This window comes from Melozone crissalis, unplaced genomic scaffold (genome assembly GCF_028551555.1).
Source record: "Melozone crissalis strain CALT ecotype California unplaced genomic scaffold, PUWL_Pcris_2 ptg000068l_1, whole genome shotgun sequence".
Classification (NCBI taxonomy): Eukaryota; Metazoa; Chordata; class Aves; order Passeriformes; family Passerellidae; genus Melozone; species Melozone crissalis.
The window spans coordinates 16,696,707-16,721,705 of record NW_026535846.1 but is presented as its reverse complement, the minus strand read 5'-3'; the positions used below and the strand labels follow the sequence as shown (position 1 = coordinate 16,721,705).

The 24,999-nt window shown below is 48.1% G+C and overlaps 1 protein-coding gene across 2 annotated transcripts; it reads right to left on the bottom strand.

Annotated features, from left to right (window-relative positions):
* Positions 1-2,650: 2,650 nt before the first annotated feature.
* On the bottom strand, positions 2,651-24,922 carry HEPH (hephaestin). 2 transcript variants are annotated; one of them, XM_054289447.1, is made up of 21 exons: positions 24,859-24,922; positions 21,643-21,841; positions 19,332-19,576; positions 18,644-18,856; positions 17,908-18,087; positions 17,327-17,581; positions 16,573-16,741; positions 15,301-15,440; positions 14,375-14,506; positions 14,000-14,211; positions 12,220-12,370; positions 11,696-11,908; positions 11,165-11,369; positions 10,758-10,897; positions 9,746-9,877; positions 8,746-8,852; positions 7,654-7,876; positions 6,253-6,392; positions 5,724-5,886; positions 5,012-5,044; positions 2,651-3,460 (listed from the first exon to the last, which is right to left on the bottom strand). In XM_054289447.1, the coding sequence occupies exons 2-21, from the start codon at positions 21,801-21,803 to the stop codon at positions 3,216-3,218; spliced, it is 3,459 nt and encodes a 1,152-aa protein (XP_054145422.1). In that variant the 5' UTR covers positions 21,804-21,841; positions 24,859-24,922; the 3' UTR covers positions 2,651-3,215. The 2 variants fall into 2 exon arrangements, with proteins under 2 accessions (XP_054145422.1, XP_054145423.1); XM_054289448.1 differs by lacking the exon at positions 24,859-24,922 and adding an exon at positions 24,517-24,555.
* Between the last annotated feature and the right edge of the window lie 77 nt (positions 24,923-24,999).

The following is a 24,999-nucleotide window of genomic DNA, read 5'->3' as shown; positions in this document are numbered from 1 at the left end:
GCTGTAACCTACTGAGCTGTATATGCACAGGGCATTGATGAAAGGAGGTTGAGGATTGTTTCAGCTCTAACGAGCTCTCCTGGCCCTGCTGGAGCACTGCAGAGCTCACAGCTGAACAGCCACCTCCTTATTCCCAAGCTGCTCTCACTCCTTGGCTTCTTTTGATGTTTAACAATCTGAGAGTCTGCAAATTGGACTAGTCACAATTCTCATGTTCAGCCTTGTACCAGAGGCTCAGTTTTGATCAGCCCATCCAAATCTGGCTGCACATCCCTTACCTCACTGGCTCCAAAGAGCAACAACCTGGAAGTTTTCAAAAGGATGGGAAGGAACACCAAACCTGGAGGGACCGACACTACAAAAGCACCCACACCAGTGGCCTCTCCCACATGTTATGTTTTGCTTTAGACCTTCCTGCATTCGGCAGTGACATGGGGAACAGAACTGCCTCACTGCCAGCCCCATTCCCTCACAGAGCCACTGCAGTCCCAGCAGCAGGAGCCCACGGGCAGGCAGGGACACACTGTGCTCACTTCCACCCCCAGTGGGTGCTTTGGGCTTGTTTGCTTCTCACCAAGCAGGGCTGCCTGACCCAAAGAAGATGGCTGCTCTTTACTTGCCTCTAAAAAGGAAACATTTCCTTGGAAGAAAAAAAAAACCTAATATGAAAAATGAGGATCCAGTAAGGAGGTCTTACAGGCTGGGTTTCTGTCAGCTCCTTACAGTGGCAGACTGCAAAGCTTCCCATACTGACATACACAAAGTAAGACAACTTCTTTGTTATACTTGATGACACTGAATAAGAGAGTACTTCTCTCTCCTGTGCCTACCAGACACGCAGAGCATGCACTGAACTGTCTCTTACACAGCAAGTTCCCTGCCCACACCTTCTCCTAACAGCCTGAACTCCTCCTTTATGTTTCCTTGTGTGTCCTCAGGGATAGATGACTGTTTCATCTCACCCATCCTTCCCACAGTTAAAGAATGCAGAATGAAGCCTGTCTCTCAAGAACACCAAAGGATATTAGGTTTACAAAGCACCTGGTGAGCAACATATTTACTTCCCCAAAATAAGAGCAAATTAACAAACAAATTGATTTCCAAGACAGGCTGTCTTTGATTTTTAACACCATAAATGCTAATTTCAGCAACAGCTGTTTGATAAATCTCATGCCCAGCCCTGCTCTTCTCACATCCCAGAACAGTCTGTGACTGAATTTATTGATTGTTTCCAAGTGCTGCAGCAGGTCTGGTACCTTGTGTGAGCACACTGCCTTATTCCTACATCCCACATCCCAGACTCCACACATGAACACACCAGATGCAGCTTTCTCTTCTGCTCAGATCCATCCTCTGATTTTACCTTGCAGATCCCCTTGTTTTGGCAACTGTTGTGCCAAAATTCCTCTCCCTAGGCAGTCTGTGAGCACATCACTCCAGATTTGCCATCACTCCTATAATTTGCTATGCCAACAAAATTGCAAACAGGCTGCATGGCCAGTCTGGATCACCAAGCAATTTATGATCTGTTTCTGTTTTGTCCAAAGCTTTCCCTTGGGTTTTCTCAGTTTGGGGAGGAATTGGTGCTCACAGGACACAGCCCTCACATCACAGGCTCCTCCAGAGCCTGCCCCCACCAATGTTCCTCACAACCCCTGCTGGAGAGGACACCTCTGCCACTGATGCTCCACTTGGCCCATAAAACATTACACTGGAGGAATTTTGGCAGCCTGCTGTTTATGGAACGCGCATAATCCAGCTCCTGACCCTCTGCTGCCCTGCTTGGGGCCAGCACCCAAAGCCCAGGCTGAGCCCAGGCTGCAGAGCTGCAGGAAGGGCAATCTCCCTGTTCTGCTGCCCTGAAGCAAGGGAATACATTCAAACTCACTCCTTTGTCTCAGTGCAGGCCCAAAACATTTTTGATCTATTTTTTAACAAGTCAAGGGGGAAAAAATAAAATAAAGGCTTCTTTCTTCATTCTTATTTCTCATATCATAGCTTCTAAAATTCCCTGCAACTGATGGGTCTGGAAATCGCTGGTTTGCAGTAGCAACTGAACCAGCCTTGAATCTGAGCAAAGTTCATCCATATTCAGAGTATTCAACAGCCCTCCAGCCCCTCACCAGACTTAATGAAGTGTAATGAAAGAAAAAGAATGAGCTTCGTCCTCACTGCCAAAGGAAAAGGCAGCTGGAAATATGCAGGGGCTTGATATGAATTGAACATGATTATGTATGTGATAACCACTGTTCTGAAGAAAATGGTGCTGTTATACCTAAGGAGCCCTCAGCAGGCCCTTGTAATTACAGCCACTTAGCTGCTTTAATTGCCTCTGAAAGCCACCCAGAACAGATTGCTTTTATGCTCTTTCCATTTTAAAACCAGGCACAGAAATATGGAGGCACTAACCTGCATCCATTTGGGTAATGGGGATTCAGGGGAGGGAGCTGGACAGGTATTTACAGGGAAGGGCTCAGTACTGGACCCACAGGGCAGGAGGATGTTATGGTGATGTGTGGGCACACTGATGCTGGAGGATGGCTACCACAGCCCACAGGTGAGCTACAGAACTCTGGTCCCACCACCCACGCCCAGCAAAGAGCCAAAGGATGTGTCACAGCAAGGGTGACAGTGAGGCCCAGCTCACCATGGTCCTTGATGGGGTTCTCACAGTGGTATGCAGTGCCCTGAATTTGTGTCTGCCCACTCACTCATCAAAAACAGCAATCCAACTCTAAATTAACAATCACTTTTCTGTATTCTTCATTGATTCACAAAGCTGAAAATATTATCTTTCTCTCCTTCAAATTAATTACATTAATGGTTCACAGTTTCTTGGGAAACAATTCCCAGCTCAGTTCTGGCAATGAAGCAAGACTGGAATCTGGCCTAAGCTATTCTGCTAGGAAAGACCAATTGGAGCTGTTCTGGAGAGAAGAAAATGTCCCCTCTCTTCCTTGGGGAAGGAGAGTATTCCAGAAGGAGCTTTTTTAAACATTCTTTGTCTTCAGTCAGTTCAAAGTGTCCTTGGATCTCTCCTGGAGAGAGATGGCTGAGGAGAGGGCTGAGGAGAATACATGAAGGTCAGGGCTCCAGCTTTCCCTCCTCAGCTTCTAGAAGCACAGTGCACAATTGAAATGATGCCCCAAAATCTTTGCTGTGGACAAGGATCCAGCCCAGCTCCAAGCACACAGCCCAGTGTTTGTACATGGCTTTCAGAGCCCAGAGTTCTTTTGAGACATGAGTTTGAACCCATCATCCAGGATGGATCTGCGATTGCGCCGTAGCCTCCTCTGCCTCTCCAGATGGATGACTGCTCCCAGGAGCACACCAGCAGCCACGAGCAGCAGCACTCCCACAACAGCCAGGGAGATGACTGTGGCCTCTATCTGCCCTTGGGTCACCTTAGATCCAAACAGCATCACCTTCTGGGACCCATCCTCATCCTCAAGTGCCAACCCTGAGAGACAAACAGAAAGGTATTTGCAACAACCAGCAATACCAGAACTGAAAGGTTGCAAGAAATGCAACAAAGGAACATCAAGAAAAACATGATGCAAAGTAGTGGAATCACCAGCCCTGGAAATGTTCAAAAAATTTGTAGATATGGAGCTTAGAGACATATTTCAGTGGTAGACATGACAGTGCAGAGTTCATGGCTGTACTCAATGATTTTGGAAGTCTTTTACAAACTGAATTATTCAATGATTCAAAGGAGGCCCCAGTGCCATCCATTGTCAGACCCTCATCCCTGAGCCCACACACAGATTTGAGATGGATTGTTCCTTCCCCAACCTGCTCCACCCCAGAACCTGACAGTGTCTCAGAGGTGTCCAGGCCCAGTCAGCCACTGCAGTGCCCAGCCCAGAGATGAGAACACGTGTCCAGGCTGGGCTGCTCAAGCTGCCCCAGTGCAGGCTCCCTGTGCCCATGGCTGCTGTCCTACACATCCCTGAGTGCACTCACTCAGCCATGCCCATGCTGATCACCTGAGCTTGCTTGTGCCTCCACACAGAGGCAGCAGCCACCTGCTCAGAGAAGGGGCTGTCTGCTCAGGCAACAACTGTTGGCCAAGGTTTCTGCCTGCTGAGCACACACAAGCTGATATCTGCTTATGGTATGAAACCAAATTATTTAATATATGGCCACCACTGCTCTCACGTATTTCCTACTCCTCTTCTGCTTTGTCCGTTTTGAGTGAAGAAAACATCGGGGAGAAAATGACTGAAATAACAGTGGAGAAAGTCTGCTGAGTTGAAGGCAAGTGGCTGCATTTGCAGCTGGCCTGAACTGGCTCTCAAATCAGCTCAGCTGAATTTCCTCATAGCAGCTGAAAAATGGAGTTGTGAAGAAAGATGAAAAATCAGGAAAATAAGCCACCAGTGAACATTATTCAGACTTCTACCACAGAAAATTTCAAGGGCATCATATCTACTACTCCCCTTCTCCCTGTGCTGCTCAACCAAATGCCTTTCACATCTGTTCTTTACAACGCTCAGAAAACTCCAGGCATGTGCTTGGGCTCTTTTCCCAGGGGAACATCAGAGCAGAAGGCAGATGTGCTTGTGTGCATGCTGATTTCATCCCTTCAGCTTGTAGAGATGATTGTGAAACTTCCCTAAACCACAGGGTCACTGACAGTGCAAAGCAGGAAGACAACCCATCCCAGGCACCCTGCTGCAAACCTCTGCCAGTACCTAAGCTCAGACTCTGAATCCATACTTAGCAGGCACAACAGGGTGTGAGGTCACCAATCTTTTCCACCTAACACAGGCAAACAAACCCAACCACCCAACTCCCCTATTTCTATCACCAGAGGACAGACTGGTGCCCTCCCTGTTATCTACTGAAGCAAGGCCTCACACCAAGGACCTGCCAGGCTGGCAGAGTAGAGGCTGTGGGTGCTGTGTGTCCCTCCCTCCCCTTACACTGACCCAAACCTCTCTGTTGCTCAGGGATTGCCCTCTCCCCTTCCCACAGACAGAGCTTGGCAGTGCTGTACACACCATACCTGGGGTGGCAGTGATGTCTTCCAGCTCTGACTCTGAAAGGAAACAAAAGGAGGGTGAGAAGGTGTCGGGCTGAGCAGGAAAAGCCCAGAAAAAGGCACATCTGGCAAGGGTCACATCCAGAGGCAGCATGGTTTCCAGGACTAGCAGGCTGTCCTTTGTCCATGTCCATATTTTCCCTCTCTACATGACATGAGAATTTTTGTATCACCTGCTTCAGAGGCAGCCCCAGCTCCAGTGCACAACCCTTTCCATCCTTCAGAAGGAAAAGTGCTGAGGGAGAACCAGAGATGGCCCTGACACTGGGCAGGCACTGGTCACCTACATCTGAAACACTGGGGCATTCACTGTTTTGGTAATAACATCTAAAACCACATCACCATGTGGGCTCAGAGGGTCACTCACCTCTGAGCACCTTCCTGTTCTCAGCAAGAGCAGTTACTGTCCGAGAGCTGAACACAGCATTTCACACACAAACTAAAAATCAAACTCAGAATAACAACACAGGTAATGTAAACTCCAGAAAACAATTTGTTTTAACTCCAGCTCCAGGTATTACCATATTTAAAGGGAATATAATAATTTAATTACACTTAAGTAATCATCTGCTCCATTAACTGGCTTTTTATAGCATGTGAGAGAGTTGAGATACACTCAGAATTCCACAGCAGTAGCAGAAGTGCTGCTGGATGTTTCACAGTGACAGCTCCCTACCTCCTCTAGGCAGGACAGTGAAGAGGATCTCCATGCCAGCATGGATATGGTCAGACACATGACAGTGAAGCAGCCACGTCCCAGGGTTCCCAACCAGCATCTCCACCATTTCAAAGGTCCCAGGGAACAGATCCACAACATCTGCTCTGTAGCTTTTGCCATTCTGTCAGAAAAGGGAGGCCATTAGCTACAGTGCTCAATGCATCTTCTCAGGAAGAAAATTCTGCCAGTGTTGCTGGAGACTTCAGCTTTTTAATGCTCAAAAAACCCCAAAGCTTTCAAAAAGCAGCTCCAGGCCTGCAGCTTGGAAAGCAAACAGTCTGGTAATGCCTAACCCTAACAAGGATTAAACTGGACATCTCAGCACAACACAGGCTCAGGGAGTCAGACTGGGATGTGTAAAACCACATCCTTTCCCTAGCTGGGTGGAGCTTCAGCAGTCTCATTAAAATACATTCAAACACAGAGACAAGTAGAAGTGCTGGTATCAGTGGTCAGTATCTGCTTTACCATCAGCAGATATTCTTACCTTGTATATGAAGGTCTCAGCATGAAAATGGACTGTGTGGACATCAACCTCGTGACCCATTCCCAGCAGGTACCAGTTCACCCTCTCTCCCTCATGCATGGTCAGCCCAGGCAAGGTGGCATAGAGCCTGCCATTGATTGCTGTGAGGGAATGACACAGAGGGAGAAGTGTCAGCTGTCAGTGAAATTGCATGGGTGCTGCACAAATTAGAGGCTACAAAGCTCATACAGCACCCAGTGTACCAGCAGTCAGTGTCCCCCAGCTCAGCTACTTATCCTCCCTGCTCACAGGCAAGTCTCTTGCACTCAAGGCCATGCTGTAGCTCAGCTCAAATAAATCTCAAAAATCACCTTTGCTGAAAACCTGCAGTCAGCCAGTAGTGGTTGCTTCTACAAGTCAAAATGCATAAAAATGGCATTTACAGCCCAATGATGGAGAAATGTGTATATACCTACATGCACATAAATGTCTGAGCAATTTCCTTGATGAACACTGAAAAGGGGTAAATCCTGCCAGTGGGTAGGATTTACCTACTTTCTCAAGAAGGGATTCTGATGTGACTGCACATACAGGAAAGAGATCAAAACAGTGAGTGAGCTGACTGCTATGGCACACACATGGAGACTTTCATGCCCAGATGACAACAGAGGAAGTAAGATGGAAAGAGGCAGGATCTGAGGGCAGAGCACCAGGTTTTTACTCCCAGGTCTGACCTGGATAATTTGTGCAGCCTAAAACAAGTATCCAAGCTCAGCATGGGAGTTCTGCTAGCTGTAATACAGAGTTAACAATTACACCTTCATGGATGTGTATTTGGAGAGTCTTTATCTGCCATACAAAACCAGCAGTAATGACAGTACACAAAATGCAACTCCTCACTGTTCTTATTTCCACAACTGTCAAGGGACCTGTTTTGCTGAGGTTATCTTTGATATAATATGGAGAGAAACTAACATAAACAACATGCTAATTTAAACAAATGTGTTCATCCTTCTATGGTAGAAATAACCTAAAACAGCTAAAACAACCGAGCCACATCTTGCAGCCACACAGCTCAGAAAATTAATTTGAAGCCTAACATACTCTGATGGTCCCTGAGACAAAGAGAATTAAATTTGTCTGACAAGTTAATTTCATGTTTGATTTTATTTCCTTTTCTGAGTCACTCAGACACATCAGAGATTAACCTCTCTGGCTTGGATGTTGCTGTTCCTCCTTACAGAGACAGCCACAACGATAAACCTTCACTGCAGATCAAAGATGAGGGCTGTAGGTGTGCTGCAATATTGAGACCAGACAGTTTAGTTCTGTCTGTGCCACTGATAATGGGAAAGGATGAGGACATTCACCACAAGTCAGGCTCCCTACTTAGAGAGGTTGCAGAATCAACACCAACATTACCGTGCATTTTGTTGCTTTCCACAAATTTCTCATCCAGCAGGTTGATGTTGTGATTTCCCTTACTGAAACGTTCCACATTCTCCTCCAAGTACCAGGACTGATTTTCATCAAAAACCAGGAAGAGCAGAGCAAACTCCCTCTTCACATCCTTCCTGCTCCCACTGGAGCGCAGGGCCCCTCTCCGGCAGACCTTCAGGGGCCCAATCAGCCCACTGTACATGTCCTGAGCAGAAGGAAGGAGAGCTCTGAGGCAGGGACCTTCTCATCCTCTTTTATGCAGTTCTTTCAGCAATTGTTTTCTATTCCCCCATCACCCCTCTGCACATATCCTGAGCAGAAGGAAGGAGAGTTGAGGCAGGGACCTTCTCACCCTCTTTTATGCAGTTCTTTGCCTTTGAGCAATTGTTTTCTATTGCCCCATCACCCCACTTAAAACAACCAGTGCTGCTGTACAAGTATTCTTGTTGGAGAGCATCAGCCACTGAAGCACAGGAACAGGAACTGTACGTGCTCTTATAAATGCAAATCCAAAAGTCATAAATATGGATGGTATCAAAGTATTTTGCACTTGGTGACTGCAAAAACATCTGCAACTTGAGATAAAAAGGCCATTATTTCTCGGTTGAATGTGATGGTTTACATTCACAGGTTTACAACCTGCAGGATCCTCCAGGTTGTTGCCCTGTGAAATTAGTGCTATGACACTACCAGCAATGGTCAAATCTGCCTGCTTTATTCATGAGGTTTATTTTGGACAGTTTCTGCCTTTTGTAGATTAGCCCTATGGCTCTCACCAGTACAAACCATGATCAACTGGGAGATGTTCTAAAAGCCTACAAATAACTGGAGGGAGGTTAGTAGGAAGGAGAGACGATGGAATTGTTTTATGAAGGTTTGTTAGGAAAAAATAAGGACAGACATCAGGAAAATTCAGATAATTTCCTCTCCATGGAGAAGGCCGGACATGTTACCAGGTGATTCTTCCACCTCTTACCTGGGCCAATCTCTAAATTGTACCCAACTCACATTGTTTTCTAAGTGGGGTAAAAAATTGGTCTAATTATGCTTTTCTGGTTATAACTTCTATTTTACCTTTACTGGGTCCACTGCAGAGTAGTAGATCCAAGGCACACAGGCTGAATCATTTGGCCCTGGCCCAGCTCTCTCAGGAACTTCCCAGCGGTATGTCACAATGTCACCTGAGGGACAGAGCAGCACCACACACCCCGTGACACACCCACTCACCAAGCAGCAGCAAAACCAAATGGAAAAAGAAAATCCTGTCTCCAAAACCCAAATTCAATTCTGTATTTACTAAATATTGCATCTGCCTCACCCAAACACAAAGCAGGCTGGAAGATCCCCTCTCAGAGCAAGACCAAGGGGTCACAGGATGTAAACACTGTCTGGTACCAGCACAATACAGGTTTATCTGCTGCTTTTGAGACTGGACCTGACCATGGAAGCTCATTCAGATGGAGCTTAAGATAACCTTTCTTCTCTTTGAAATGAATTTATGATGCTGATTCAAATTGGGGTTTAAAATCATCCGTTTTTCATATTAACAGCCCATTTCACAAAGACAGGATCTGGCTGACAGCGTGACTGAGGCTTGGACAGTCTGGGCAAGCTGGAGAGAACCAAAAATTAAATACACTGGTATCTGGATCATGAGACAAAGTGGCCATTTCAGTCAGATCCCAGCAAGCAGTTGTGAATTTCTCCCATTTTATACTATTTTCATACTTTTGTGCTCATGCATCCTAAAGAATAATCTCCCTCATCCCAGGACTGGCTGAGCTGTCACCTGCCATCACCCTCCCCTTCCCACAGAGAGACCCCACTCAGTGTGGGGGGATAAGGCTGCACACAGAAGAATGTCCTACCCATGTCCCAGAGGGCTGCCATCCCCACACAAATGGTACCACTGAAACTGTGCTGGACCTGAAAAACCAGTTACTGCCCAGTCGCAGCACTCTACTGTAACAAAATCAGGACATCTGAGGCTGCTGAAGGAAACCAGTGTGGCTCTGGGACAAAATCAGCACTGTGAGTGAGCCCACACAGGAATGCAGCTAGAGAAGGGACCTACCAGGGTTTGCCACCTGGGGGTGTCCAGCCTGCTGCTCCAGCACCCCGTGTGCATGGACGGAGTAGGGCCGTGAGGCGTTGTTCTTGAACACGACGTTGAGAATATCGCCCACCTCCGCCCACAGAAAAGGGCCTTGAGACAGGAAGAGTGAGCTCTGAGACCAGCAAAATCCATCAGCACATGTCCTGGGATATTCCCACCCCTCTCTCAACGTCTTCCCAGAAATATTACCTTATAATATTTATCATGTTCCCCTTCCTCTTCGCTACCTCTCAAAAAGAGAATTGGATGTCAGTCCCAACCCAAGTCTTAGGAAACCAGACTGATTTTCACAATGAGGACAATGAAGGTGGTTACACATCTTAACTGGGGCCAGCACAGCTAAGGCTTGATTTCTGAATACTGCTATGCTAAATGTCACATGTTGATCACCACTTGTTATCAGTTTCAAAAAATGTGGCAATATTCAACTGAGCCTGACAGTGTCTCAAATCAGAGCTGCAGCCTATTTTGAGTTACAGATGCTGCCCTGGCACCACTTACAGCCTTGGTTCATAACTCAGAGTTCTGTCTCCACAGACCTCCACTAGTCAGTGCAAAATGCTCCTCCACTTCCCAAGGCTGCCTGCTCTTGCCCCAGAAGCATTTTTCACAGCTACAGATTTTCCCCTCTATTTCTCAGACCCCTGTCCAGAAGTCAGTGGTTGTTTCTGTCCCATAGTCAGAGACATGCAGCTGTGAAACATGCTTTGCCCAAGCCATGACAGAACACTGGTGCAAAGGCAAGTGGAAAAGCCCAGACTTTCCTACAAGCTGTGCACAGGACTCCTCTAACTGCTGTCTCCAAGGCGGCAGATGTGAGTAGGAGACAGTCCCAATTTCTCTGCACTGACACAGCAGATGCCTAAATATCCAGTGAGCCTTCAGATTACAGCTGTGAGCCTCTGCAGCTTTAGAGCCCCACTCCCATTTCTGTGTGAGAGGAAGGTGAACCCTGTGCACAAATCCTTACCCAGTATCCCCAGGTGCTCTTCACCACTTATCCTGGCCTTGGGGGTTTGGAAAGTGCCATCTGTGTACTCCCTGTAAACTGCTTTCTTGTACCTGGAGCCGAGCAGTCCATTCTCATTGCTCAGAAACACATCAGCATAGCTGGGAAATGCAGAATAAGTGCTGAGATAAACCAAAAGCTCATGGGGAACAAACAACTAACTTGTGTCAGGGGGTTCACAAGCTGCAGGGGCTTCCCAGAGCCAGCCTGGGTGGCAAATGTGAGCATAATGGCACGGAGGGCTGCACTCCCACCAGCAGCACCACCAGCACGTGCACCAGGTCACACAGGGTGACCAAGACACCCAACAGGCTCCAGCAGGGTCAGCTGGGCCACTGGCAGAGGCTTCCCCAGAGGGTGGGCTCTACCTCTGAGCAGAGTGGTTGTGGCGCTCCCTCTCCCAGCTGCGGTCGGGTGCGTAGTCCCAGAGCAGCTCCTCGGCCGCGATGTAGAACGTCCTCACTCCCCTGTAGAGATGGGCAGAGCCTGTCCTGCCACACCTGGAAACGCTGTACTGCTGCCTCATCCCAGACTGGTAGTGATTGCTCGTCTGGCAGTAGATCTCAAAAGTCCCTGGGGGAGGCAGGATGAACAAGGAAATCAGTTGCCTTTGAAGATTCCAGGAGAGCAGTGTCAGTATGTGCCTGGTGCATCTCTGTGCTGCTTAGGGAGCTTGGCTGCCACAGGCCAAGGTTAAAAGGAGTCATTGGAGAAATCAAGCAGGAATGGCACAACAAAGTGCTACACAAACATCATCTCAGGAAGCTTTCCTACACAGTAAGAACCTGTAGCAGAGCTGACCCTGTAAGAGTTCATACCATGCTAGACAATCTGTCACAGGAGCAAATACCACAATGGGAGACTCTTCCATCTGCCCAGTCAGCTGTGCAGGCACTCACCACTGTGATCAGGCTGCATGAAAGCAGTGGCAAACGTGTGTGGGAACAGGTTGGCTGAATCTCTCCGCATGCCGTTGATTTGCAGGGTGTTGCCCTGGAACACAGCTCCATGGACGTCTGCCTCACTGCCCAAGCCCAGGAGGTGCCAGGACACTCTGTCTCCTTCACACATGTCCAGCCCAGGCAAGTTACCAAACATAAGTCCATTGATGGCTGGAAAGGAGAAAGCAATTAACTCTCTGCAGGCAGGTGTCAGCCAGGAGATTTTGAGCATACACCTTGCAGGACAGGCCTGCCAGTCAGAAGAAAGGTAACTTGTTTGTAATTCACCCCTGGGTACACTGAGAGCACACTTCTCCAGACAGCTGTGCTGCTTGTCCATGTCTCTCCTGGTGCCTCCAGCCTGGCTTGATTCCAGGCAAACACCACACAGCCCTTCCAGCCCCCAGCTCAGCCTTTAGGTGAACATCAGCCCGTGCTTTGCAGCTTCATCCCTGCTGTCAGAGAGCAGCATCCAACCATACCATGCATCCTGTTGGATTCCTCAAACTCATCATCCTTTTCCACAGATGTCTCTTCCATCCTCAAGTAGTATTTTATGTTGGCATTTAAATACCAGCTGAGGTTCTCGTCAAACACATTGAAGAGAAGATAAAATTCTTTGTCGATCCCTTTCTATAATTACAATGATGGTTGTTAACTTTTAAAATGCAACAATTAAGTATCCTTAGAGTTAAATCTCTTTTGCATGGGCCCTGTATTCCCCTTTATTTTAAAACATGGCTTATTGAGAATCAGGACTCCATCCCTTTACTCATGTTGAACATTTGTCTTTTATTTCACAAAAGGCATCACTTGTGCATTTTCCATTATATTTCACATGAATAAAACGAACAAAACTCAGTCAAGGCCATGAAGTCAGTGCCCTCTTCCTCCCCTACACCTAAGGTGTCTGTCCAAACCAGTCCCAAGACCAGAGCCCAGACACAAGGCAGGCTGATGACCACACACACCCCACCCCTCCTGCCTCCTATCACAGGCCTGGATTGGGGATTTTTTAATTACCCTAAATCCTTCAAAGTGTTAATTCTCCTAAGAAATGCACTCCAAACCATGGTGTTTTCCCACTAAAAGAACACTGTGATGGTGTCCAGACTCTCCTGCTGGTGTCACTGTCCCAGCAGCACACAGGCAGCCAGCCTGCTGAGGTGAGCCATTCCCAGGCTGCAGCACATGGGTACAGCAGAATGGCCATGCACCTTCCACAATTAAACATTCATTAAAGGTTTGCCTGAGATTGTGGAGCCAGAATTGCCACCCCAGGTGATTTCTCTGTCTTACATTCACAAAGGTCTGTCTCTTCTGCTTACATGCTTCCAATACCTGCCCATGTTTATCATTATCACAGCTCCTTCACCTCAAGGGCTGTATGTATTCCCAGTCCTCTTTGCTCAGCAGATCCACATTTCCACCTTGGGTGTACATTGATTTCTTCTACACTCCTGATTTAGTCACACGGTGTCCCCACTGACTGTGAGCTCCCCCAGGAAGGCTCTGAGGACAGCAGTCCCCAGATCTGTCACCAGTCCCTGAGCCACACTGCAGGACAGCAGTTGGGGTTTGATTTGCCATCTGCTGTCTTTTACAACAATACTCTGCTCCTCTGTCTGGTACCTCCTCAGGGATATCAATTTACTGTCTTCCCTAGATTTACTGCCAGGAAATCTGAGTGAAATTCCAAGAGGAAGTTCTGGCTGCCTTGAGGTTTCACCGCTCCATCAAAAGCATAAGACTGACATGGACTTTCACATGTTTTTTTGTAGCCAGCTCTGTTTGAAAATTAACTTCTCTGGCAGAATAAATGAGGCTCACCCAAACCTCAAAGCATTGTATCACCCAAGCAGAACACCTGTAGGCAAAAATGCCTTTTCAGTGTTTCTGGGACTACAAGACATGCCTCTCTGAAAGCCTGCTACACAAGCCTCAGGGCAAGAGATAAAGTAACTGCTCCAAGATACAGTTCTTTAGCCAAGTTTATCTATGAATTAAAAGCAGAGCTCAGGAACTGTTTTGAGGGCAGCTCTTGAGAGCCCAGAACACTACTGGCCTTTCCCAGAACACTACTTGCCTGGAAAAAGTTGATACCAGCTGTACCAGCATCAACTTGGCCAACAACAAGGCTTTGACTCTCCTGGACTCACACTACTGCACATTTGTTTTTAATATGCTAATGTTCTCCTGATGCTTTCATGTAGAGAAAAGAAGCAAAGACCTGGTAGGAACAGGGCAGGAAAACCCCTTTACCTGCTTGTTGTTGTCATCCAGAGTGCCTGCCTTGCAGATGAGCAGAGGCCCCACCAAGCCTGAGCTGGAGTCTTTGACAGGGTTTGCAGCTGAGCTGTACATCCAGGTGAGGCAGGGAGGGTCACTGGACGTGGGCCCCACATGCCTTGGCACAGTCCAGTGGTAGGTGAAGTTGTGCAGTGGTGCCACAGAAACCCCATTCTGGGACAGGCCTTTAAAACAGGGATTACAGGATTATTCCCAAGTCCCTGCACAAACTCTGTCACACCTTCTCACCAGCTATTTCAGAGCAGGCTCTACTTCATTTGTGCCAACCAAACACCCAGCACCTCTGAAGGGTGATGGGGGGGTACTCAAGGAAAGGGATCCACCAACCATCATGGTACCACATCCCCTCTGATGCCTTCCCATAGGACACTCCATGTGGATGGATGCTGAAGGGCCAGGAGGCTTTGTTAAAAAATGTCACCAGGATGGTGTCACCAACTTCAGCTTTGATCACCGGACCTAGAATAGAGCAGGGAGAGCACATCAGCAACAGAGCACTTCCCCAGGCCATCAGACAAACCAAAGCAGACAGGGCACCTTCCTCCAAGCTGCAGGGCCAAAAATGAGAGGCAACAGATGGTGTGGCTTTGTTGCTGCTGAAGGGAGCTCAATGGGAGCAGGGGCTGGCAAGGATTGTCTGAAAGCAGTTTGGGTGCACAGGAGACCTCAGAGAGGTATCACACCTTCATACAGGGAAGTAACAGAACAGGCAGATGTGCTGGAATGCCCTCAGGATCAGCCCATGTCTCTCCTCCACCCATGTATGGCCCCCTCAGCCACCCAAAACACTTGCTTCAGAGGTGTGAGATGCTCCAAGCCCACCAGAGTCTGTAAGCTCACAACCCAACCAGCCAGAGAGGAGCTATGAGCCATTACCATGCCTGTCCATGAGCACCCATACAGGAGAGAAAGCTCTCTGTGAGAACATGGGGTTTGCAGCATGCCTTGAAGGGGCTCAGTCAAAAACACAAAACCAGGAGCTACTGCTGTGATCTGTTTAGCTCTAGTCACACATACTGGACTGCATCCCTCACTCTTACCTCTAGAACACCTTCAGAATGACCCCTGAAGTGATTCTGTCCATTCTACCACCCTGCACCTTGCCTTGTTCAGATGTGACCATTGTGAAGCAGCTCTTGTGCCCCTCCCTGCCCCCCAAAATGAGCAGGCAGGTTCAGCCACCCAGCACTCCCAGCATCAGCACCCTTCTGACAGACACTGACAGAGGATTTGTATTCCTGGAGGATTCTCACCAAGTATTCCAAGGTGTTTCTCCTCTTCTGCTTGCTGCTTTTCCTCTCGAAAGCTCTCATCAGTGTACTCCACATACTTTGCCTTCCAATAGACGCCCCCAATGCGGTAGAGGCTGCGCTGGAAATACTGCTCAGCAGGACTAAATGCAAAAAGCAAATGTCAGGCCATGTCACAGAACAATGAGCCCTGTTCCCCTGCTCCCACAGGCAAGGCCATCACCATCTCCAAATCAAGCAGTATTTCAGACAAGGACAGCACCTCTAGTTTGGAACAAGCACAGCTTTGATTCTACAAAGCTTTTTTGCCCTTACAGACCCATCACCTGTACGTGCGTTCAGGGAGCACCTGTAGCACAAAGCCCTCTCCCAGGTGAGATCAGCATCACTACACATGATGTGTGAAGGAATGAACAAAACTGCAGTGCAGTCAGTGGGCAGGCAGTGCTAGAACTCCACCCTCTTCAGAAGCTGGGGACAGCCCCATTCCCAACTAAAATAAACAGCTGTAAAGATATTTATTTCCTCCACTACCACCCTCACCAAATAAAAGTAACAAGCCTTGCAGGAGAGGTAGTGCAGTTACAAGGCCAGCTCACAGGTCTAAGGTCTGCAAGGTTTGCTGCATGACATTGAGTAAATAATTAACCACTCTACATTTCCTCTTCTCCATCTGAATAAGGAACATCCTCTCCCACAGATTACTAGGGAAGGGACGTCATCTCTGGGAAGGAGAAGAATCTCTTTCAGTTAGCCAAAGACTGAACAGGAAGTCTCTCAACTGATAGCCCTGATCATGGGATGGAGAGCTGCCACCCAAGTGCTGGTATCTGATTTCCTAGAAATTGCATCCTGCAGCAACACCAGCCTGAGGCCCATCTGCAGGACAGCAATGCCACCCTGTGTCTGCTGCACCAGGGGCTTTTTGAATCATTTCTCAAATAGATCAATCTGTTCCTAGGTTAGGCACAGCAAGCAGAAATGAAGCCCAAAGACAAATGTGACAGCTCATGTTGTACATCTGCTGGGACTTCTGCTGCTTGTGGGTACAGCTGTACCACACAGCCCTCTCATGGGAAGGCCCCAAGGTACCTGTACTGCTCTCAGTGCAGTCCAGCTACAGCAGGGTTTGATTGGCTTTCCCAGGAAATGCACCCCATGTGAGCAGCAGGCATGAATTTTGAAAAGAAAGAAATTCCACACTTTCTTAAGCAGTGTTCCTGATACAGGCCAGACTCCCCAAACCCTGCCCAAGCCCAGCAGGCTCTCACTCACCTGTCAGGGTCAGTGAGCTGCCTCCCAGTGAGCTGGTCGAGGGCTGAGGGGCCGTAGTCCCACTGCACCTCCTTGGCAGCTATGAAGTATCTCCGAACTCTCCCTCCCAGGCTGGCGGCTGCAGCTTGCCGAGAGCAGGGCCGGACCTCATAGAGTGCCCCCATCCCAGCTGCCCAAAACATGAAGGTGGACACTCACTTAGCCCCTCCAGCCAGCCTGATGGGCAGTCCCAGCTCCCCTCTGCTGTCCCAAAAGGCACATGGATGGGAGAAGGTGAGAAACTCCACAGCAAGGAGTTCTGTGAGCAGAACTTCCAACCTTAGATATTGGATGCTATGGAAGTATGGACTGAGAGTGACTGGAGTCTTCTGCTGTCCTCAGATCTATCATGCAAGTGCCTCTTACAGAGACCAGAGCTCTTAAGGCACTGCCTCATCTCAGCTTTCAGCTGTACCAAACATCAAACATCACACCACGGTACAAGTCACCCCCACTAAAGCTGCCCTGCACATTAGTAACCAACCCACTCCAATTTTACAAGACAGAATCACACAGAATAATGAGGTTGGAAGAGACCTCTAAGAGACCTCTAATATCAAGTCCAAGGCATCACCCACTCATTTGTGGGTGATAGGGAAAAATGTCATAGGGACATTTTTCCACGCCCAAGACACTGTTCCCTACCACACTGTACATCACGTACATCAAAACCAGAGGACACAGAGTCCATGACATATTCCACCCCCTGCCTTACCTTGTATGTGATCATTGACCTGGCAGCTCAGCAGCCATCTCCCAGGGTTCCTGGGGATCATATCTGCTGTGACAAAAGTGGCTGGGAAGAGGCTGGCCACGTCTGTCCTGTGGCCCCGGATTTTGAGTGTCTCTCCATGGAAGTAGGCTGTGTGAACATCAATCTCATTGCCCATCCCAAAGAGGTACCATGAAACAGAATCCCCAGCACACATCTTCAGCTCAGGGAGGTTGCCAAACACATAACCATTAATAGCTGCAAAAACAAGCAAGCCAAAATTAGAGAGCAGAAAAGGAGCCCAGAGGAGCCTTCCTGCCAGTGGGTGACAGCACAGACACAATAGGAGGGTGGACCTAAGCAGAACTCCTCCTCCTCTTCTCCTTTGGAGAACCCAGCTCCACAGCTCATTCCTAAAGCAAAGGGTATAAAATCTCACTCAAGCCAAAAATACTTCAATTTTCTGGAGCTGTTGCCCTGTCCCTGAGATATTTGCTAAGCATATGACCTCAGAGCAGATCCTGGAGCTCTGACACTCCTGAGCATCTCAGCAGACACAGTGGCCTCACAGAGGTGACACTGACCGTGCATTTTGTTGCTCTCCTGAAACTCCTCATCTTCTTTGTCCACAGAGCCAGGATCTGTGCAGAATGATGCAATGTTCTCATCCAGGTACCAGCTTAGGTTCTCATCCACCACACTGAACATCAGAAAAAAATCAACATCCACATCCGAGCGCCTTTGAGAGCTGCCAGTCAGCGTTCCTGGGGTGAAAGGAGAGAGGAATGAATGCAGAAAATAATCATGCAGAAAATTACACATCAGGCAAGAGATGAGAACCACAGCAGCAGAGAGAGTCTTGTCACATGAGCTGGAGACAGATGCTTTCCCACCATCCTCACAGCTCACCCTTGTCCAATGTATCCCTGCCAATACAGCTCTCTCTCCCAAGCTGCTCTGCCACTACAACAATGCCTCAACTACAACACCTGCAGTCTTCTCACTGGAACCAACCAGTCACCATGATTTTCATACACAAAGTAGATCCTGGAAAAGAGCCTTGCTTTTAACATGGATTCAAGCAGCTCTCTTGGATCAAGAGTCCTGCAAGCTCACCTGCCCAATCACTATGGGAAAATGACAATGCAATGACCAGAATCCAGCTAGAACCCAGGTACTGTCCTCTCTAACCAAGCTGCATTTCCCCCTGAAGCTGGGAGCTGCACAGAATATCTTCACATCCCATCTCTATTCATGTCACCACAAGACCTTTACATTATGGAACTGCAGGCCTCAGCTGCTTTCTCCTGGTGTTTTTACCTGTTTTACATGTAAGTAAAGGTCCAATTAATCCAGATGCAATGTCCCTAGGTGCATCAATATGAGAGTGGTAGATCCAGGTCAAGCAGTTTGGGTCATCATCAGTTGGACTGTGATCTTCAGGGACAGTCCAAGTATAGGTGTAATTCCTTCCTGGGAAAACAGCATCATCCTTCTTCTGATCCTGGGGGGACATATCAGGATACAGGGATCCTAGAACAATTGAGCAATCACAACATCCATTCAAGAAGAGCCAAGATGCCCACACGTCACCTTATACTGAGCTGAGAGTCACCATCCCAAGGCTGAAATAGTGTTTAATCATCACTTCCTCAAAGAGGCACTGAGGCACAGAGCCACTGTAAGGCAACTTGCCCAGTAAACAGGTCAGCACACAGTCAGCAGGATTATTTCCATTCTGCCTAGTGCTGCTTTGCCTTCAGTTCTGCACTCTGCCCCCACAGCCAGTCTCTCTACAATCTCTAGAGCTGATCAGTGTTTTAGAGGTTGTAAAATCAAGACATCTGGGCCCAGGTCAGGACTCCAGCCCCATGAGCCTACTAACCCAAGGCTTGGTGTCTTCACCAAACACCCAAATGCAGTTGCTTTATGGACAGTTCTCCTCCATGCATACTCCTAAATTCCCAGTGAGAAAAATCTGTCTCCATGATGGCAGTAGCTCATTTACCTTCAGAGTCCTTTTTGTAGAAAACACCGTGAGGATGGACTGTATATGGTCGAGTAGCAAAATTTTTTAGGTGTAGTTGAATGGTATCCCCCACTTCTGCTCGGATGACAGGCCCCAGGAAGCCCAGCCAGGCAGGCTTGGGGATCTCAGTGGTGTATGTGGAGTCTGTGTACTGCTTGTAGACAGCTTTCTTGTAGGTGCTTCCCACCCTGTCCTTCCCAGACTGCAGGAATGCTGAGGCCTGGCTGTTGAATTCAAAGGGAAAGGCACCATGAGTCCTCATTACACACAACAGCTGGTCAATACTGCAGCACAGGGATGGTGACACTCCACTCTCTGGGCTACAGCAGAAAGCTTTGGCATTAGAGGACCCTGGGATGCTCTAAGCCACCCATGCATGGCCACAACCTCAACCCCAGCTCTTCACCAACACACACAAAGTGTTCCCTGAACTGTGCCCTGCACACAAGACATGGGAAGGACAGTGCTTCCCAGACAATCCCACGTGGGTGTCACAGGGAGAGCCCTTCTCATGCCCCCTTCAGCCTTCACTGGGCTCTTCAAAATTCACTTTGATTCCTCTGTGCCATTTCCAGTAAATCACAAGGCAGGGAGAGTGGAGTCCAGAGCTCTCTGGCCAAAATTTGAAGTCTGAAATTCTACTTAACAGTTTCCAAATTCCTTCCAGAGTGGCAGAAGGATCAGGCAGGTTCATACCCAGCACATAACCAGCTTCCAGAGTTAAAACCTCATACAGGCACTAAAGTTTAACTCACAAGCATATTTGCTCATTATGGGTAATTCTTAATAGATAAGAGATGAATCACAGTCCAGGTATTACCGGAACCAGCCTAAATGAGAGACAAGGTCACTGCCCTCACTTCCCCCTTGGGATTGATCACCCCCAGCATGAGCAGCCCTGCAAGGGAGGAAAACCCTGATGCAAATCTCAGAGAATGAACAGTGGAGCTGCAAATACTAAACATTGGCCTCATCATTCAAACACAGGCAGGGCTTGGCTCTGGCCACACAATCCAGAGTTCAGCCCTTTGCCAAGTCATCCCTGCAGCCATTATCAGCAGAGTTTAAGATGTTTTACAGATGTGCCTCTTTCTCCACACAGTCCATTTCTTCTGAACAAAAAAAACCTCCTTGAAATAATTTACTACTCCTATCAATCATATCAACATCTCATCCCTTTCTAATTGCCACTTTCATTTCTGCAATCATTGTACAAATAGGTCCCATTAACTAATTGTTTGCAGTGACAAGAGTTTTTAAATAGCTTTTAAGTTCAATGGCCCTGAATTTCATTTCCTTCTCTTCATTTATTATGAGAGAAACCAAACAAAATCCAGTGCATTCATTACCACTTTAGGAGTCAGCAGTAACATCTTTATTAACCCTGAATGTTGGGGTGTTTCCTGGGTACTTATTTACATCTATACAGCACCTCCAGAGAACAGAGACTTTTCCATGCTAAACTGACAGACTTTGATGTTTCTGTTGCACCCTTCCTGTTCCTGTTGCGCTGTTTCTGAAGGAGGTGTCTGAACCTCAGTTATTTTGGAGGGATAAAGGACTGAGAGAAGGTCAAAAAATACCAGCTATTTGCCACAGAAAATGAGAGCAAGGAAAAAAAGTACAAATGCCTTTAAAATACTATGGAAACCTTTAAAAAAAACAAAACAAACCATGCACACAAAAAAACACCAACCAAAGAAAAAGGCTTGATGTTATGAAAGCTAAACCCAAAACACTATTTGTGCAGTAACTTGAACCAATTATTGCAGTTTCCAGATTTACTTTCGCAAGAGAAACAAAAATGTTTTTCAAACAGTCCCTAAAATCCCATGCAGGAAGTCCCATTAAGTCTAAGGCTCGAAATTCCACTGAAACAAAAACAAGCTGGCTCTGTGAAGTCATTTATATAAAGATGAAAAGTCATCATGCTTCAGGATAAACAAGCTGATCACCAGCTGGAACTAAGCAAGATGAAACTTCAGGGTAGAGCATTGCAAAATCTGGGCAATTTTAGAACAATCTGTTCTGCATCTGCTCCATTTTCTGTTCCGTGTTTGTTTTCCATATCCTTCTCTCCAGTGTATGGGTCTGGACTCTCCAGAATAACCATCCCTTTTCCCACTGACACAGGTTTTACCACAGGAGCATAAAACAAGTTAAACATTAAGCTCATAAAGATCAGAATCTACAGGAGTGTGTCTCTTGCTTGCTCAGATGCCCCACAGAACTTGCATTAAATTCCACATCAAAAGACAGCTCAAAGCCAGCCCCAGACTAAATTCTGTACCTGTTACGTGCAATACTCTGGTTAGCAAGCACATTCCTCCCTGTTGGAGCATAGTTCCAGTTCACCTCGTGGATCCCCAGGTAATAAACTCGGATCACACCCCCAGCAGATGTGGGTGACAGCAGGGGGATGCAGAGCAGCAGCCACCAGACTGAGCCCATCTCAGCCTGGAGGGAAGGGGTTTTTTTGGAAGCTACACCTGTTTGGGAAAGACAAAAAGAATGAAACAGGATATGACCATTTGGTTTGAAGGTGCTGGACATTTTGAGAGGGTATGAAGAAATCAGGTGTAAGTATTATTGGGATTATTACTCAAATATTGAAGAAGAAAATCTCTCTGTAACAAAACTGACACACAAGGCGAATGGAGATCATGCCTTGGTAATGAGTTCCCAATACCAAATGTGCTGCTCTCATAATAGTTTAACTAACCCTTTTTTCACTATTTCTCACATTCCAAATCATCTTACAGGTCCAGATACAAAGCTCAACAAAATAGTCCTGGTATATGTACACTTTAAACTGTCACCAAGGTCACTCTATTTTAAGTAACCTGAGGAAGTACAGTTTAGTCACTATGAATTTTAAATTTTAACTTCTTTAAAGATGGCTCTGAGGGAGCAGCTATCTGTAATCCAGGAGTATATCTCAAATAGACTGCACAAAGTTTTTCCTTTCTGTTCTGTTCTTTTCCCCATGATTTTGATCAGTGGGTAGCTTACTCATAAAACTTCCAATTGACACCAAGCTTGTTGGCACTAAGCACCAGAAATACTCTAAAGAGAGTTGGGAAATAGTTGGGGAAACTGTCTGAAATCATCAAAATACAGTTGAATAAAGGCTCAAAGAACCTTGTGAATAAAGGCTCAAAGAACCGCCTGCATGAAGGAGAACCTGATGCAATATGGGCAGTAGAATTACACCAAAAGATAAGGAAGGATTAAACTGCATTTAAAAATCACATGAAAATGACTACAGAAGTTCTCATACAATGATATCCTTAACAAAGCTGGATGTAGCCAGCAAACAAACCCCACCTAAACAAGCTGTTGAGATACAGCCCTTGAGACATGCAACAGCAACTCAGAATTGCAGAGAGAAACAGAAAGTAACAGAATGAGAAGCATGACCTAACAAGAAAACTCAGAAGAATCAGTTTTCCTTTCCATACAGAAAGGGACAGTGACACAGCACCATGGCAAAGGTTTTTCATAAAGAGACTGTCATTACTTATTCTTACTGTCTTTGTAACAGCAAAATGAACGAATAAGGTTTGTCTGCAGCAAAGCTGGATGTTCTGTAAGCTTTCAGTCAGCACAGCATCACACAGAGCTGCTTTGAAACATCTTCTAACATCTGATACCCAACAGACATGATTCAACCCCAGCATGTGGCAATGGACTAAGCACCCTCAAATCTTCACTTCTTGATTTTCAAACATGCTGTGCTATTCTCAGAAGCGAATGATAATCAAGAATTGCTGTTTCCAAATAGTCAATAAATTGGACAAAGTTCAGAGACATCTTTCCTTCCTTTCTCAGAAGGGAGCTGTAGGGATCTCTGAGATGCTTTGGATCCATCAACACAGCATAGCTCTGCTCCAGTGGCTCCACCAGCAGCTCCTGGTCATAGACCTGATAAAACTCAGATACAGAACAGCCCCTTCAGAGCAGCTCCAGCAGTGTGGGAAAAACAGCAGCACACCGGTTCATGCCCACCCTACACACCACTCAGCTTATTCCCTGCTGCTGTTCATAGGGAGCTAAAACACCTTTTTTTCACTCACTCTATGCCAAGGTGGACTCAAAGAAAGGAGTCTGGAAAGCCATACCTGTGCTGTTTCACACCGCAGAAGACCAGAAGAAGGCAATGGTGACAACAATACGGAAAGAAACAGCAGCAGCAGCCCTCAGCCTGCCACCACCCAGCCCGAGGGAAGGGCAGCGGGATGCTCCTGACTCAGCCCAAGCTGCGGCCTTCGTGTCAACTCAGGGCAAAGTTCGCGGCAGCTCCGGGCGCCGGGGGCGGCCTCCTCAAGGCCCGGCAGCCGGGACAGGCCGGGGTCTGTGGCGGCAGCCGGGACAGGCCGGGGTCTGTGCGGGCAGCCAGGGCAGACTGCTCTCTATGCGGGCAGCACCACGGCACGGCAGAGCAGCGGCTCTCCAGGCTGGGAGGGAAAGCTGCCCATCAACACAAATCCGCCGTGCCAGAGCCCTGCTCACCGCCCCGAACCCCGCATGGCGCCCGGGGCTCACCCACAGCCACCAGTGCCGTGCCCTGCCATGGGTGAGTCAAGGACAGGTCTCTGGCACAGCCTTCCCAAGCTTTACAAGAGTCCCACCTGGACTCTGCTTAGAGTTTGACCAACATCGCACACACCCCTAGGGTAATTCTAGGGAACAGCAAAAAATATCCCTGAATGGAGAGGTAGGAGATATCGCAAAGTCGGTGCTCACATACCCTTCACTGTAACTAATCACCATTTATTTACTTGATTATTGCAACGTCAAAGTAACTAAATTAGTTTCAAAAGTTTTTGGTTTCAATTTTTCGTTGAAATTAATATTTGCCTTGATTAAGGAAAGAAAAAGAAAGAAAACCAAAACCAACTCAAGTTTTATACTACATCCATCCCTGAATCTTGTACTTTACAGCAGAATCCTCCCCAGGACTGCCCTATACCGGGTCCCCGACAGCACAAGAATCGCGAATGAAGGGAAATCAGATTTCAGGCGGGGTGTTGGGATCCAACTCCTATCTGACCGAGGCAGACGATGCAGGGATATTCCCCGACACCTGACTGCAGGGAAACCACAGCCCGAGAGCGAGGGGAAAGCAGAAGGAAGGCAGGAGGACGGACGGCTCATCCCTTACGTGCGGAGCGGGAGGCGGCGCGGCGGGGCTGCGGAGCGGGACCGGGAGCGCCGGCGGGGACCAGCCCGGGAGGGACAAAGGGGCTCTGCCTCCGCGGGCTGACCGAGCCCAGCCCCGCAGCGCCGACCGCGCCCGCTCCCGCCCACAGGGCGGGCCGGGCTGCTCCGCCCCGCACCTGCGGGAGCGCCTCTGCCGGGCCGGGCCGCGCCCCGGCCGCGCACGCGGAGCCCGATCCGCGGCGTGCACCTGCCTGTCCCGCCCCGCCCAGGGCTCCCTCCCGTTGCGGGGAGCCCCGGGAAGGTGGGCGGGGGCGCGGGCGGAGCCGCGGCCAGCGGCACCCACCTGCTGGGCAGGACCGGCGGCGGCACCGTGCGAGCACTCCCCAGGGACCTCCCGGGGGGGCGGTGGCGGCCGCTGCGGTCCCTTTAAATGCCTGCGGTGACGTCACACAGCCGCGCGCTCCCCCGGGAGCACAACAAGAGT

Excerpts from the sequence above, each read along its gene's own strand:
- HEPH (XM_054289447.1), bottom strand. The coding sequence starts at position 21,803 with ATGGGCTCAGTCTGGTGGCTGCTGCTCTGCATCCCCCTGCTGTCACCC. Across the intron at positions 18,857-19,331 it reads CTACAAAAAGGACTCTGAAG|GATCCCTGTATCCTGATATG; the intron begins GTAAATGAGCTA and ends CAATTGTTCTAG. Across the intron at positions 6,393-7,653 it reads GGAAAGCAACAAAATGCACG|CAATCAATGGCAGGCTCTAT; the intron begins GTAATGTTGGTG and ends ATTCCCTCACAG.